This window comes from Cheilinus undulatus, linkage group 24 (assembly GCF_018320785.1).
Source record: "Cheilinus undulatus linkage group 24, ASM1832078v1, whole genome shotgun sequence".
Taxonomy (NCBI): Eukaryota; Metazoa; Chordata; class Actinopteri; order Labriformes; family Labridae; genus Cheilinus; species Cheilinus undulatus.
In genome coordinates, this window is record NC_054888.1 from 9,739,735 (window position 1) to 9,757,230 (window position 17,496).

At 40.8% G+C, this 17,496-nt stretch overlaps 1 protein-coding gene across 1 annotated transcript in view; it reads right to left on the reverse strand.

Annotated features, from left to right (window-relative positions):
- Window positions 1-397: 397 nt before the first annotated feature.
- The window catches only part of prkx (protein kinase X-linked), a 54,634-nt gene continuing 37,535 nt past the window's right edge, over window positions 398-17,496 (reverse strand). Inside the window, exons 5-8 of the mRNA XM_041781777.1 lie at window positions 14,519-14,614; window positions 9,921-9,978; window positions 8,270-8,347; window positions 398-7,604 (exon numbers count right to left, since the gene is read on the reverse strand). Coding sequence (XP_041637711.1) covers window positions 7,479-7,604; window positions 8,270-8,347; window positions 9,921-9,978; window positions 14,519-14,614 — 358 coding nt within the window. The 3' untranslated portion in view covers window positions 398-7,478. The remainder of the gene's footprint in view (window positions 7,605-8,269; window positions 8,348-9,920; window positions 9,979-14,518; window positions 14,615-17,496) is intronic.

Here is a 17,496-nt window from a genome sequence, read left to right on the forward strand (position 1 = left end):
ACAGCCTCAAAAAATTGGTCTAATGACCCAAAAAGTCATGGTTAAATACCATCAGTGAGAACTCTTGAATTTCCCTCAAAATAAGTGTTATATCCCCAAAAGTTAGAGTTCAATACTATCAGTAATAATCCTTAAATATCCTCAAAATATTAGTCTAATAACCCCCAAAGTCATTGTTTAACACTATCAGTTAGAACCTTTAAATTTTCTGAAAATATACGTACAACAGCCTCAAAAGTCACGTTTATATTCTGTCAAGAAGAACCCTTAAATATCCTCAAAATTTAGGACTAATAAAAAGTCATTGTTAAATATAGCATCATGTTTTTTATGACCTTGATAAGGAAGAAAAAAAGTGATTAAAGGTGGAAAAGAAAGACAAGTCAGGACAAGAGAAGAAGAAGAGAACGTTTCTTTCTTTGCACTTTTCCAACATTTCCACGAGAACAGTTTTCATACAAACATGAGACATTGCTTTAAGTTCCATCGTTCAGGTATAAAGGGAGATCTACTGGATGTTTGAAGGCATTGATATGTTCACGGTCAAAAATGGAGGATGGCAGAGCAGATGGTTTAAAGGCAAAAGCTGAGAAGACACTTAAAGAGGGAAGACATGATGGACTGAGACAACACAGAGGCTGCTCCAAACACTGAGCAGAGAAAGCTTTAAATACAGCGTGGTTTTATATACATGATGATGAATCTTAGTACATGATAAGAACCTACAGTTCATTTAAACTGAGACACAAGGCTGCGACTTGAATGGGAGTACATGTTGATTTGTTGTGCAAAATATCCTGCACATGCTCAGTGAATTATGGAGGAGGTCCTGGAAGATAAATACATGAAAAACAGACATTTTTGAATAAATGTGGAATCATGTGAGTCTTATTTATGCAAACAAAGGCAACAAACTTGATATGATACAACTGATATGAAGGTTTTCACAGATTTCTTTGACTTTTCCAGGAGCATGGAATAACAGAAATATTTGCAACATTCATAATATTAGTTATATAATCTTACATAGTGACTATAAGCCTAAATACCTAATACATGACAGGAGCTATGAGCACAGACATGTGTAAAATGTGACATTTTTGTTCATGTTAGGGCTGTTTTTGCAAAAGCGTCTCACTTTTCTGCTATAGCAGAACACACCATGGGCATTACTAAAATTTTAAGCTGATAAAAACATCCTAATTCAAATATTTGCCTTTCCCCCCCCAGTTAAACTAGTTTTTCTGATTAGTATAAAGCCTTCAATGAGTGATAAAGCAGTATTTTTTGGAGCTAACTTTGGGCTAAAAGCAAACACATTCTAGTGCTAAGTTTGGTTGATTTTCTGCAAAAGCACGCCTTCATTTTGTAACTTTCTCTTTAAAAAAAGGGTAACAGATTTCTTCTTTTCTGCTTATGAAAGAGTAGAAAAACAGGTGCATTATTGCAAATGGGGCTGGCCCCACCAGTCCAAGAACCTGCTCTCACTGCAAATGCTATTGGGCTACTTCCTGTTAGTTCTTCAGCAGGATTTGGTGGCGTTAAAATCGAGTGTTAGGAGCTGAAACAAGCAGGAAACTTTCTCACTTTTGTAGCTACATTCATCTAATTGACCTAAGTTGGTTTTAGTGGCTGTATATAACCCTAAAGATCGTGTTCCCTCTTGTCTTATTGAAATCTCAATCCCTTCGGCGCCACCTACAGGTCTGGAGGTCTTCTATTTAGACGACTGCATATTCAGCAGTGTGTTGCACCAGCTTTGTCGAAGTTATGTCTTAAAGTCCAAACTAGAAATGCCCATCAAAGTTTAGAGAGAAAATTCCTTTTTGAACCCTTCAGGGAATTTGCTTGGACATTTTCAAGCACTTTTATGGACACTTCGGGGATATGTTTTTATATTTTGGAGAGTTTCACTGGAAGTTTCAGGGATTTTTGGGGATATTCTTATGGAAATTAGGGGGGAATTTTTTGTCAAATTTGGGGATTATTTTTTGTGAAATTTGGGGTGTGGTTTTTTTCATGGAAATTTTGGACTATTTGGATGTTTCTGTCATTTTCAGGGCATTTTGGGGAATATGCTGGTAAATTTTGGGAAACTATGCTTGGATTTTTTTTAGGAATTTACCAAGAAATCTTGGGTAAATGTTTCTTTGTGATTACTCGCCTTAATGAGAAAGTTGGGATACTTTAAAAATATATATAATTTTTTTTCAGAATTTTCACAGATATTTTAGAAATTTTTAATTGGAATGTGGTTAAGTTATATGGGTAAATTTGTTTGAAAATTTTGGCCTTTTTGTGGAAAATTGGGCAATTTATTGGTACAATTTGTGGGGCTGATCTTAGTCATTTTCATGGAATTTGAGTGAATGTATTTAAAAATTTGGGGGATTTTTAATATGAAATTCTAGGGGGAATTTGCATTAAAATGTGAGAACTTAGCTTGGATTTTTAGGAATTTATATGGCATTTTCTGGGGGGGAAATGTTTCACAGGAATATTTAGGCTTATGATAAAGTTTCACAGAAATATTCTGAGACTTTTTGAAGTAATTTTGAGGTACTTTTTATGGGATACTTTATAAATATTTTTAAGTATTTTCACTAATATTCCTTTGACATTTTAGGGAATTTGTGTGGACTTTTGGAAAGCAAAAACTTCCCAAAAATTCCTGTGTAAAGACAATGAGTCTGAAGACATAGTAGCTTGCTGCCAAATTTGTTTTTTGCTGCAGGCTACATCGATGGCTTAAAGCATAGAGCATGACAAAATATGGTCCGCAAATATAGCCCATGTTAATTTTGGTGCGTACAGTATTGTGCAGAACTTTTAGGCATGTTCAGGCCGAAGCACGGTGTGTAATGGTGAGCTAGCCCATCTGAGGACACCCTCCTGCGGGAAGGGGGGATTGACACAACCCTGGATATGCTCTGGATGTCCTTGCATTGTCCCAGAGGCATGGGAAAATAATAGGAAAGGGCAAAGTCCATAAAGATAGGGTGAAGTAAGGGTGGATGTGGCGAGTAAGCATGGCCTGGGGTACCATTCGGATGGGCAGTAGGGTTGCCATGAGCCCCTGGTCGTGCTGTGGATGTTCAAAGGGCCTGAAAAACACCAGTGGTCTCTGGGCGTATCGGGGTGAAAGGGCCTGGAGAAAAGAGATGCTGTTGAGCCTGACCTTGTTTGGAATTTGACTGGGTTGTGACACGGGCCTATGATGAATCCTTAGTGTCTTACATGCGTAAAACTTAAGCACATGACTGTACCTACAGCATGTTTTGTGGTTAATACTAGTTTAATAGCCAGTTTTAACAATAATTGCTCTAATGTTATACATTTCTCCCCAAATTCTGAGATTTCTTCTTTCATCTTTTGAATGTTATCTCCACCAACCAGCACTAAACTGGACGATTTTCTCCTTTGGTGCAGAAGAATACCCCAGAACGATCTAAATTCCCCCATCGGAGCATCATTTCCTGTTATTTTGTGGATGATTTTGGAGAGTTTTGCAGCAGACGGATGCAAACAGTGAAAGACGAGGCTCAGGTCCTTCTAAACATTTCACCAACCGATCTGCAGCTTGTTGAGAGAAAATTCACAAACACGCTCTGGTGTTTCAAGTGTTTACTCCAGAAGAGTCACGCTACAAACACACAGAGGTAACGGCGGGACGCTGCCGAGAGCGGGAAGTCTTCGGCAGAGTCCAAACAACACGAAGGATGAAAACAATGGAAGGCAACAGATGATTAAATGTTCCTAAAGGAAGGACGGGGAGTAAACTTTAGCAACAGCAGCAGGGTGGGAACAAACACAAACAGCATGGGATGATTTAAGAGGAAGGTACGTTTACAGAAAGCACATCGGCAGGAAATAAAATCGTTCAGGGGATTTTAAAAGGCCATTTCTGTCCTAAAATACCATCAGAATCCTGGACTGAAACACTCATGAATACTGACTAGATTTACAGTGATATAGCTTCTTCTTTTAGTGGACTTCCTCATAAATATGGCTATAACAGAATTTTGACAGTCGAATCAGATTCCACTGCTCCGCTTTCTTCAGTTGATGTCTCACACAAAACAAACTTTGAATGTTTCAGTCACTAATTGACCATCACTCTATATTTGAGTATTTACGGTAACCACAAAAAGGTTTCAGTCCTCTTTTAAAGCTCTAGAGAACCATAAAAGCGCAGGGATTTGACTGACAAAACCCAAGTCTTCTCTGAGTGTTCTTTTATGACTTGACTTTAAAAGCATGACAACAATGATGATGATTGGTGGAGTGAAGGAGCACAGGGAGTCATGGGAAAGTTATTTTGCAGAACAGCTGTGGCTAAGTGATAATGACAAAGTCCTCCTGCTGTTAAAAGGAACAAGAAGAGCTGGAAGAGGAGTTTACAGTAGGAGACATTCAGCTCTTTGAATACACGTAGAGTCCCAGCAGTTCGCTTCCATTCGTCCTGCATGGAGCGACATCGTCCGTTGACTTTTCAAGTGTGTAATTCTGAGACGTTATGCCCGTCAATCGGTGGTGTAAGGCACCTTTAACAAGTGCTACTGGTCACACATTTTCACAGCGAGCAGCTGACTCTGGGATCATTTATACCTCACATTAACATCCGTTTAGGGCACTCAGATTCTAAGTAGTAATCCTTAATGCTCTGTGTGGGTGCAACGGATAGATACCTGATCTGAAGTGGTCTTAGACTGGTAGTGTAGATGCTCAAGCATGCATTAAAGTCCAACTGACGTGGTCTGGATTGCCAATCCAGCCTCGCTCAGCTTGTAGTGATGGGATGTGTCTCGTTTAAGAGATCATGTTAAGTCTCAGCTCAGTAATCTGCTTCTGAACGGCTCTTCATTTGATGCAATTTTGCTTTTTTGATGTCTATAAGGCTGGCCACACACTAGACCGTTGTTAAATCTAAACTGCTTTTTAGACCACGGGACACCAACGGCGGCTCAAAGCATTTTTATAGTCAGAGTTCAAGTATTTTAAGTTTTGACTGATCCAAAGGCAAAGTTTGGGTGATTGGGTGGTTCTGTCCTGGTTTGTCAAAGGCTTCTTAAAACATGGGAGATCACGGTCATAAGGACTGTTTCAACCAATTTTAACTGTATAGCCCTCCAAATGCACACTAGACCAGCTGGTCTATCCTCAGGACCCACCACCTGCTCCTGAATGAGCAATCACGACCCAAATATCTGAACAGGTTTAACCAAGAGTATTGGTAAAAGATATCTTTATTTGCACAGTAAGGTGTAGATTTTGGTTGTTGTCTTGAGATTTTGAGAAATAAACACATCCATCCATCCCCTACATCCATTTTCTTCAGCTCATCCAGAGAGCAGGCTAAACAAGTCCACCCACACATCCCTCTCCCCAACGACATTTTCAACTCTTCCTGGGGGATTCCAAGCCATTCCCAGGTCAGAAGAGGTATATAATCCCTCCAGTGAGTCCTGGGTCTCCTTCCAGTTGGACGCGCCCAGAAGACCTCCACAGGGAGGCAACCGGGCGGCATCCTGATCAGGCGCTTGAACCACCTCAACTTGCTCCTTCTGAGGAGAGGGGGGAGCAGCGGCCCTACTTTGAGATCCCTCTGGTGTTGGCTGAGCCCAGCCACCCTCCTGAGGAATCTCAATTCTACTGCTTGAACCCGTAATCGTACTCTTTCGGTCTTTACCCAAAGTACATGACAATACATGTTGGGTGGAATGAAGATCAACCGGTAAATTAAGAGCTTCGCCTTCTGGCTCATCATCATGATGGTACAACGTCTGCAATACTGCTGATGCTGCACCAATCCACCTGTCGACCTTGCGGTTCATTCAACACAAAGTCATGGACAAGACACAGGTATCATGTCCAGACAAACAAAAAAACTACTTTGTCTTTTAAAAATATCTACTGAAAGTGAGATAATAAAGGGTAAATGTCAAAATTTGACGTTGTTTGGCATTTTACAGTCTCACATTTTACAAACTCCACCTAGGGATTTCTTCTGATTGACTCCAAATTTTGTCAGTTGATTCATGACAACATAAAGATCTAAAGCTGTAAAAACTGTGAGTTTTCACCTCAGTGTGGGGCCACAAGTCTGAACTGTGAATTTTTTCTTCCACGGCTATTCAAACAAGCAGCCTTCTTGGACCATTCAACCTAGGCTTATGATTTTTGGTCTGCAAATGGGTCATCATGAGACCTGCAAAAAAGCCAAGTGGACCCATACCAAAATCCCAACAGGAAGTTCACCAGCTTCATCTAAATTTCAAACTAAGGCATTTTTGATGGTGCTCTTTAACCTCTTGTAACTTTTAAATACATAATTCTGGATTCTTCTAGTCTCTTGCAAGACAACAGTATCACACTGAACATGCCCACATGCAAACATCTCATCAAAGCACCCCCTTATTGGCAACAGGAATTAATGTGAAACTTGTGGTGTGGTGGATTCTCTAACTCAATCAGGATCTGTAATATAATTGTGGTGATACCACAAACTTGAAGACAAATAATCTGGTTGCTGGGGGGCAAATCTTCCATCTATCCAATATGGGGCTTCAGTTTAGCCCATATACAGAGGCAACAGGTTTGGGCGCAATGGTACTTGGATCAATTCCTGGAGCTAATTGGTGTTTTGTCTAATGTGTGGCCAACCTTAAGCAACAAGAATGGATAAAAACACAAGTTTCCTGCAACTTGTTGTCTAGAACTGAGAGCCATTTTAGTCAAACTCAAAGTGTATTTACAAAATAGTGTATCATCATATTCTTTAAAAGCATGTTAATGGAAAATAAAGCTTTTAAAGAGGCGCTGCTAGCCTCTTAGCAGTTTCACCCTAATTCATTTGTATTGCTAGTGGCTTTGGATGTAAAGAGATCACGGTAGAAGGAGCCACAGAAATTGTGTATGGGCTGATGTTGCATAAGAGACAGGCTAGTGAGCTCTGAAGTGAAGTCAGCTGTATTGATCTGAATACCCAGATCCGATGTGAACGTGAAGTATAAACGACCCCGTGATAGAACGAGTCTAAAGTTGCTCATTATTCCCAAACAAACTGGCCGGCTGAGAGCTGCAGCACCAGTCTGGAGTCACATTAAATATGACTGCATGAACATTTTTAAAAACAGATAAAATATTCAAACATGACGATATCAAAAAAAGACCTGGTTATTCTCTTTTGTAACTACAAATTAACAGTCTTTTTTCTTTTTCTGTTTTTGCATATGAGCAGGCTCAGAGAAAAAACGCATAAAAAAATCCATAACGGCGAAAAAGTTTGACAAAAGTCACATAAATAAAAATATAAAAAGCTGTGGTGTGATACACGTCACAGTATCGATCATAAGGAGGTCGTCATTAGTGGAAGTGGGGGGGATTATTAAGGATAAATGTGACACCCCCTCCCCCGTCTCCCTCCATGATGGTACCGGTAACGTTTCAACTGATTCTGAGGATAATAAATAAGGTGATCAGAAGTTCTTGAAGAGCTCTAAGTCCTTCTGAGGCACAGGAGGATCTTTCTTCCAGTCCTCGTCAGGGTAGACGTCGAAGTTCGAGGTGTCGCCTTCGTGGGAAACTTTAGGAAGAATGGGAGGCTGTGGAGACAAAAATACAAATAAAATGCACTGATTAGAAAATAATGCCTTCATTGAATATGGAAAAAATGGGCCGTATCCTCTAATGAGTGCTGTACAGAAGCCCAAAGGGCAAAATGAGGATGATTGTTCAAATTCTAATTTCGCCAAATTTATCCTGATTTTTTCAGATCAAGTTTTTCTTGAATAGAAAGTCAAAATTTTTAACTCTTCTCCCTGGCATTTAATGCACATTTCACTTTACCTGGAATATGCTGCATTTCCATTAAGATTCTTTTGAAAGCAAATTCAATTCTAATTTATTTAAAAACCTGCTTTGAATTAAGTCTTCTTTAAATTTTGTAGTAAAAACTTTAATCTAATGGGATCAACTTTTGATTAATTAGTTAGCACATTTTTTTGGTCTAACATCCAGACTTATCCTGTTTCAGCAAAGATATTTTAATGGTATTTTGTGTTGAAATTCAAATATGTGAAGGCTACAGTCCTTAACGCACTGGTCATGGGTTTGAATCCCAATCCAAATGCATGGCTGGTACATGCCTTCCCCAATACTCCCCATATTTCCTGTTTCTCTTAAACTGTCCCATCTAAGAAGGGCAAACACCCAAAACAATCTTGGAAAACAAGATTTATGAAAAATGAGACTAAATGGATGTTCTCACCTTGAGTTTCCTCAAAGGAACGGCGTCCCAGTCGATCGTCTTGAACCACCGATGTTTTTTCACATCGTCTGCTCCGTTCTGAAAGAGACAACATGACTTCTGTCAATATCTTAATTTTTCAAGTGACTGTAGTATAAAGACACCTGTTCCTGGAAGGTACAGTCACTAGTGTATCTGTATTCCTGGCTACCATTACACCATGAAGACAAAAGAACACTCCAAGCAACTCAGAGAAGAGGTAACTGAAAAGTAGAAGTCAGGAGATGGATACAAAAAATGTCCAAGGCACTGAACATCCGCCGGAGTTCGGTTTAATCCATCATCAAGAAATGGAAGGAATCTGGCACATGTATAAATCTGCCTGAGTGACCGTGCATGAAGGAGACTAGTGAAAGAGGCCAGCAAGATGACTATGATCAGGCCTGCCCACAGATTTGTCTTTGCCCCTGAACAACCCAAAGAATGGGCTTTCCTCAGTTGTGATTTATTGATGACATAAAGGTGTGTTGGATCAGGAGCATAGGTGTTCGCATCCTGGCTAACAGAGCTGAAAATTGTGACTGTGTTCTCAGGTTGTAATGATTTATCTGAGATACCTTTAAACCACTTTTTTCCATCCATTGTAACATCTTTTTGCACTTTAGCCTTTTTCACCCATTTCTGCCACCTTTTTAAACACTTTTCACCCATATTTGCATTTTTTTGCCAGTTTCCTGTCACTTTTTGCCCATTTCTGCAACATGTTTTTGGAATTTTTTTACCCACTTTAGCTGACATTGCCATTTTTTGCCACTTTAAAGAAATTGCAACTTTTTTACTCTTTGGTCCCATTTTGGCAACATCTTTTTGCATACTTTTGCTTCTTTTTGTCAGTTTTTGCTGCACTTAACTCTCTTTTTGCTGGTTTTCACCCATTTTTTCCACTTAATGCCATTTTTTTTCCACTTTTCACCCATTTTGCTTCGATTTTTGCCACTTTTTGCTTTTTATTTCATCTTATTTTTTACTTTTTTTGCCTTTTAATCATGTTTTCCCCTTGTTTAATATTTCCAGAGTGTTAAACCTGCAGACAATGCCAGTCCCTCACCACATTTGTTTTTTATTCTGAAATCCTGTTTGATCCTGTGAGTTACTGTGAGATCTCATGTCTCCACTTTAAAGCAGGTGAGTGGTATTATGGACTAGCTGAGTTGTCAGACGATTATAATGTTGGAAATCAGATGAAACCATCCATAAAGCTCTGATCTCCCAGGTTTATAAATTGGTTAAGCAAGTTAGCGGCAGAAAAAATATGCTTTCAAAGAGTTCCCCTCTAAATTTGCCTCAGCTTTCACCCAAACTCTGCCTTTAGATCACTCAAATCTTGAAATACTTTAACCCTGACTACAAAAATAATTGTGCATTGAGCTGCTTTCATTAGGGACCAATAATATTTAGTTTACAAGTCAGACATACTCCAAACAGAAGCACAGGCAGGCATCCGTTGTGCTCCAAAACAACAAGCCTCCTGTTAACTTCTCCTCATTTACAGCTAATTGGAACCATGTGGAGCTTTCTTTCCTCCGCCTGCTGACGTCAAAATACCTACTGAAGGTATGAAATATGGTGCGCTGCCATGTGTGCAGGGAGACGGCGAGTCTAACCAACTCACCTTCATGTTGCCCAGCCGTCTGGCTCGGTCAATGACCAGAAACTTCTTGATGAGGTCTCTGGGGAGAGAGAGAAACAGTTAGAGCATCCAAAGCTGTCAGAAAGACAAATGTATCTTCACTAGAGGGTTCCTGACATCCTGCAGAAGCTCTGTGTTGCTTTGAAAACTTTATGAGGAACTTTTAGAGACTTTAAACTTATCCAAGTGATGCAGACATGCGTGGATAGGGCAGGTAAATGTGGCTTAAACATCATAACTTATTAAATCAGAATAGTAAACCTTCTGACCATATGAGGCTGGAAGAAACAAGCAGCATAAACTACAATGGTATAAAATATATTGTCTTATCCATTATCCTCTTTGAAAATATTTTGATATATCTTTAAAAAATCTGTTTATTTCTCAGCCCTGTGCATGGATGAAGATGTGGATGATTCACAAGGGTTTTAAAATATGATATCTGCTGACAAACAGAACGAGAGCTCTCCATAAAGGTGCCGTATCTCACATCCGACGAGCTGCTGACGGGCTCGTAAATACAGCAGCTGGATGTTGGCAAGTCAGCGATTTCTCCATTTTTGTCTAAATCCTTCCTCTGCAGAGATATGGCACTGAGAAATACTTGAATCAGCTCCTAAATATTTGGGATTTTGCTTTTTTAAAGCACTCCAGGAAGGAGAATAAACCTGGTGATGATGTGGAGAAGTAAAAGTGGAATAAAAAAACAAACAAATATGTTTCTGATCCTGTTTCTACTAATTTAAAGGTTAGGCTTAGGGGAAGGGTTGGCCTTCACCTAACCCTGACCAAATGGTACCCACACTTAACTTATTTCAACCCTGGAGAACCAAACACACCTTAGGAATCACTCATAGGATTCCCTCCACATAAAGAAGGATATGGAGGTCGTGCTGAGGTCGTGAGGTCAGGTCAAAACATTGTTAACATGTCTGTAAGAAGTCTTTAACTAATTTTACGACTACTGCCCTACAAGATGTTTAATGCTGGGGTCAAACTGGGACACATCTCTCTTCTTGATTTGTGACAATGTGCAAGATGTTCAAATACGGCTATAATATTAAAAAACCTTCTGTCTGCTCCTCTAAGATCAGTTGTGTCACAGAAAGACGCCATGTGTCATCTGAATTATCCAGGGAAGCAGAGCGTGTGTCAGCCCTGATGGAGTACCTACTCCCACCCACCCGGCTCGGCCTGTAATCCTGCACATTCCTGCGCCCTAATGCTCTAATGGCTGGTGTGAGCGCTCCAAATCAGCTGGGTGTGTCATTAAAGGCTGCAGGTCGGTCTGAAGCCCCTCTTTAGCCGCAGGGAGCTCATTGTCCTTGTGTTAAAGGGACGCCAGAGCACTTATAGACCCCCCATCCACCGCTAATACAACCTCCACTATCGTTTGAAGTAGCACGCTTAAATAGACGTTTAAATGGTAGGGGACGGCGGGTGGAGAGCGCCAGTGACCCTTGATAAGGAGGCTGTAATTTCCCGAACGACTGCAGCTTATGAACACCTCCACCTGTAGGCTGCTCAGGGTTTAAAATGTGGAGAAGACGCAGAAAAACGGCAGCTCGGAGACATGAAATAGAAGTGGTATTCTTTAGAGCAGTGGTTCTCAATGTTGGGGTGGTCGCGAGACGCTGAGAGGGGGTTGGAAAGTGCCCTAAAAAAAACAAGAATATTTCTAAAATTATGCTGTTACTACTTTACACTGATTTTCCTAAATTTTAACCAGTTGTTAACACTTTTTCCTACCAATTTTCTCAACTTTAACACATTTTTGTGGCTTTAGCCCCATTTTAAACCCTTTCCAACACTTTTTTTCTGCCTGTTTTTGCCACTTCTTAACTAAGTCTTCCCACATTTCAACCACATTTCACTATTTGATATGCTAATTTTTGTCTGTTTAACCAATTTCTACCAATTTTTTGCCCATTTTTCTAATAATAATAATATCTTGAATTTATATAGTGCCTTTCAAGAAACCCAAGAACACTTTACAGGAACTCATATACATGGACAAACTATGTGAGGGGTAGGATGAGTGTAAGGGGTGGTTTAGTGAAGACTGTAGGCTGTGGTGAACAGGTGGTGCTTGAGACGTTTTTTTGAAAATGTCCAGAGATGGAGCGCTACGAATGTTTGCAGGAAGAGTGTTCCAGAGGGTGGGGGCTGCAGCACTGAAGGCTCTGTCTCCATAGGTTCGGAGTTTGGTTTTGGGCATGGAAAGTAGGCCGGTGTTTGAATATCGAAGGTTGCGGGATGGTGTGTATGGATGGAGGAGATCAGAAAGGTACTGAGGAGCCAGAGCATGGAGAGATTTGTATGTGAGGAGGAGGACTTTGTAGTTGATACGGGACTTGATAGGGAGCCAGTGGAGGTGGATGAGGGTCGGAGTGATGTGTTGCCAGGGTCTAGTGCGGGTGAGAACTCTAGCTGCATAGTTTTGGATGTACTGAAGCCTGTCCAGGGTTTTGCTGGGAACTCCAGACAGGACTCCATTACAGTAGTCCAGGCGGGAGGTTATGAAAGCATGAATGAGTGTTTCAGCCACAGAATCAGGGAGTGATGGTCGGAGTCTGGAGATGTTCTTGAGATGATAGAAGGCAGATTTGGTGACAGACTTTATGTGGGACTGGAAGGAGAGGGTGGAGTCCAGGATGACGCCCAGGTTTCGGACCTCGGAGGACGGACAGATGGAGGTTGGATCTCCAACCTTCTGCAGCAGCGCTTTGGGGGCCACCACCATGAGCTCTGTTTTATTGCTGTTGAGTTTGAGTTGGTTAGAGGTCATCCAGGCTTTGATGTCGTGGAGGCAGTTTACCAGGGAGTGGGGAGGGATTTTTCTGTCTTAGTTAACCCTTTTTACCAGTTTATATCAGTTTTTCATCCCATTTCACCAAATTTTCCAGCCATTTTTGCCAATTTAAAGTCACTTCAGCCACTTGTTGATTCCCCTTACCACTATCTATGTCAGTTTTTGCCACTTAAACCAATTTTTGCAGCTTTAACCAATTTTGTTGCCACTTTTTGCTTATTTTTTTCCAATTTATCAAAATTTTGCCACTTCTAACCAATTTCTGCTGCTTTTAAAATCCAATTTTACCACCTTTTCCACCAATTTTTTGACAATATTAACCTATTCAAGCCATTTTTTTTAAAGATTAATTTTTAGGCTTTTTGTGCCTTTATTAGATAGAGGAGGACAGTGGATAGAGTCAGAAACAGGGTCAAGAGTGGGGGTGAGACATGCGGTAAAGGGCCTCAGGCCGGATTCGAACCTGGGCCGCCCGCGTACATAGGGAACACCTTTAACTACTAGGCCACCTGCTCTCCATTCTAGCCATTTTTGACCCATTTTATTTCTGTTTTTAACAAAAGGAGCCCATTTTTAATAAGGCTATCTACCACACAAATGAATAAAAAAAAAATATACTTGCTTCTTTGGTAAGAGTGGTTATTTTTCAAGTTAAAGTGCTCCCTTTTATCCCCCCTTATGGGCAGTCTTGTCTGCACAAGATTCTAGGTTGTGCATGGCTGTGTTCAACCACCTTCAGGTATAGTGGGGGTCCTGGTCTCTTGCACCTTTATTTTTGGGGTCCTGGGCTAAAAAGGTTGAGAACCAGTGCTTTGTAGAACGGTCTAGAAACAAAGGGCTTTTTTGTCCGGAAAGTTCAGTCACTGGTTAATCAGTATTCATGGCTACCATTACACCATAAAGACAAAGGAACACTCCAAGCAACTCAGACAAAAGGTTACTGAAAAGTAGAAGTTAGGGGTGGATACAAAAAAAATTTCAAGGCGCTTAATGTCCCCCTTATCTTATTCATATAAAACATCTAAGGGGGTGAATACATTTTATAGGCCCTGTATTAAGGGAGAAAAGCGGTTAAAAAGACATCACTACTTTTAAACAGCTTTTCTCTCTTAAAATGTGAAATTCATCTCTGAAACAGAAATGTTTAATGCTTCATAAATACAACTTATGGAGTTCAGTTTTTATTGAAAGACTCCTCAAATCAAAACAGAAAGTAATCAATGGAAGCAGGCGGAGCATGATGCTCTATGGCTTGGTCAGTGGGGCTGTACTGTATGACTCCTACATATGTAAAAATCTATTTGTGTGCAGATGATCTTGTTTTCTTGCAGCATGGAAGGGGTGACTGTGGAGATCATCAAGTTTGAACATCTGCTTTTTGTCTGCCTCATTCGGCCATTTTGATTTTCCATAGCTTTTGCCGGAAACAACACTTCCTCCTTACTTTTTCCTGAGGCTTATGTAACAACAAGAGGGGGATTTTTATGGAGAATATGCCTAAAACTGGACTGTGTCAGAGGGGTTTTGTTCATGATACATACCTTGCCAGACACTTTCACATTTAAGATAATATACAAGAGTGTTAAAACTCTTTCTCTGCAGGGAAAAGAGATTGATTTTCATTGGCGACAGTGATTTAAACAAACGATGTGTTGGATTTTAAAAAAACAGTGACCCCAGCATGCAAGTGAAGACGTTTAGGATGAATGCTTGCCACAGAAATTTACGTCTGGTGTAATCAGAGCTCGGCCAGGCGTCTGCAGCTTACTTGACATAGAAATCCAGATGTCGTGGGAACTCCAGTCTGCCGGCCAGGATCTTCTGGTAGATCCCGAAAGGATTGTCATCAAAGAACGGCGGGTACCTGCAGAGAGAGAGAGGGAGAGAACCGTCATCAACATCCGGCCTGCGCAGAAACAGCATGATGCAAGGCCCAGGTAAGAGCTTGCAAACGCTCACCTGGATCCGTTTGAACCTTCTGAAGTGTTAGTGTATGTGTTAGTGTGAGTGCTGCAGACAGAGCAGCCTTTGTTGAGGGTCTGGTAGCGTTTCTACCACCCACAGGCCGTCTGCTGCTCGATACTTCACCAGTCCTCTCCTTGCTCCGCTCCGGCCTGGACAAGTCATTACCCACAAATTACATAATGGGCCCAGCCTCTAAACGCATTACGCACAGAGCAGACAGGCGAATAATCGCACCGGTTTGTCACACGCCGCTCAGCCGGCCCGCCGCTGAAAAGCTCCAGAGGCAGGAGACGGTGGGACGGGGGGCGTCTGGGAGCTGGCGGAGCACCACAGACTGCTGTCATCTGTGGAAAATGTGGGTCACCACAGCTGGAGGGAGGAGGACAACGTGAGGGGAACGTTTCCTGACTTGAATTCATGATTTAGGGGCAGAAAATCAAATCCATAACAAACGCAGAGCAGGAAAACAGAGAAAACGGCCAAAAGGGAGTATTCCCTTAATATTTCCTCTTAGCTGCTCATTTAAGAGACATACCAAGGAAAAATACACTTTCAGGTCTGTTCTTTTTGTCAAGTCAAACTTATTAAACAGGGCAATACAAATGGGCTTCACATTCAGTCAATCAAACAATCAATCAGTTAATCTTTCTTTATATTGCACCAATTCATAATAAAAGTTGCTCGGTATTACTGCCATTATCATCCCAGCGTCCTCATATGAGGACATTAGATTTTGGGTTCCCTGCACCACTACTGTTAATTTTGCTGATCTTAGACCAGTTGGCATCATTCGTGGACACTTTGTCTGCCATCTTGTGGTCACAAAAGCATATTGCAACTATCAGTGTGCATTCAAGATGGCTGCCATTCTAACCAAAATGCTCTGCAGCTGGTCTCGACACAAAACTGGTCAAGATTAAAGGTGTTCCCCATTTGGGCCCACTTAAATTGCATTCAGCTGACTAGTCCAAAGAGGACAAAATATTTAGAAAACAGTCCAATTCATCGCAGGGTCATTGTGTCAGCAGGTATGATGTGAGCCTGATATACTCTCTACTGTGTGGCTAACATTAGCAGCTAGCTCTGCCAGCCTTCTAACCTCTGTGCAAATTAATATCGTACTTTGATATGTAGCCTCTTTTCACTTTAGTTGAGTGAGTTAAACCCTCGACAGCCTACATACCACTTTATTTCCATTTGCTACTTTAAAAACAGCCATACTGTGATGTTCCTATTACATGCTCACCGCTAAGCTTCTCATGTTTACGCCTGGTGAAGTTCTAGGGGAAAGCTCAGACAGGAAGTCAGCGGCCATTACTCAAAGCTACAGTGGCATCCAGTGGTGGGAGGTTCAACACAGACTACAAGAATGTTAGACCAGGATTTCCCAACAGTGTTTCTAAAAAATTATAGGGAATTACTTAAACCGACTTGCAAATCTTGCTAATTTGATAAACAAATTTAACCGTTGAACCACGCACATCCCTACTAGCTAAACAAGCAAACACAAACGACCCATTTGATTCTCCTTAGCAAATAAAGAGAAGCTTATTTATTTTATCGGCATCTAGATGCCTTTTAGAATGCTTAGTAACTTAACAGTAACAGTAACTAACAGAGCCTAGCTGACTTCAAGGCAGCTATAGAGATGATAGGGACATGTAAATGTCTTCCATGTTGGTTATGTGTTGCCAGGAAGTTTCTTGTACAATATGCGGGCTTGCCGTGGCCACACCCTTTGAGTTTTGTGAAGATTTTTATCACTTTTAATCATTTTGGTCTCTTCTAGCTGTGCACCAAAATTCAGCTTGATTGGACCTATGCCCTCGGATGAGTTCATCCATAAAGGAACCTTGGACATGGCAAAAAACACCAAATTTTACACTTTGATTCAAAATGGTGGACTTCCTGTAGGGAATTCACCATGACGATTAGAGACATTTTTGTGCGTCTTGTGAAGATGAATATGTGTACAAAATTTCCTTTTTGATTGGTAAAATGGCTTTGAGGGGCTGAATTTTAACGGTGGTATAGGGGGCGCTAGTAAGTCAGTTCCCATCACTCATGTTGTAAACAATTAAAAAAACTTATTCTTCACCAGGCCCCATGCAAGTGCAGAGTTCAACGACTTTTCTGATATTTTATACTATAAATATTTATATAATATTTATTATTTATATCTTAAGGCCACCAAATTTGAAATAGGGAATGATCCTAATAATCTCTATAGGGTCCTCGCATCTTGATGCTCGGGCCCCAAAACATCTAATAAAAATATAGCATTTACTGAATAATTTAAAATACATTGATATATTCTATACTGATTTTGATTGGCCAATGGGGAACAAGTGACATAGATGAGCAAGGTGCTGGACCAGACTTGTGCTGTTTTACAAAAAGCACTGTTTGCACAGAGGAAAGGGAAAGAAAGAAGGTTAAAAAACTGGACCAAAATCATGTGGTACCTTAGCTGAGATTAATCTAAAGGCTTCAGAGATGTCAGATAAGGGCGTCCCAGTGCTAAACTTTGGTATCTGATTCTATACTCCTCCAGCTCCAGGACTTTGGGACTGTTTTGGGTGATGGGCTGGTGTAATAGGACAGTTTCTCCTCAAGGATCTCCATCTTTAATCATGGGACTGTTGCTCTGCTGAGCAGAGGTGAACTTGGGCTGACCAGGGAGCCCCAGGGAAGAAGGTGAGTTTCATTTTAACGCCGTCAATCCAGAAAATGGAGCTGTGGAATCGACACGCTATGATTAGAAATCCTAAAGTGGGACTC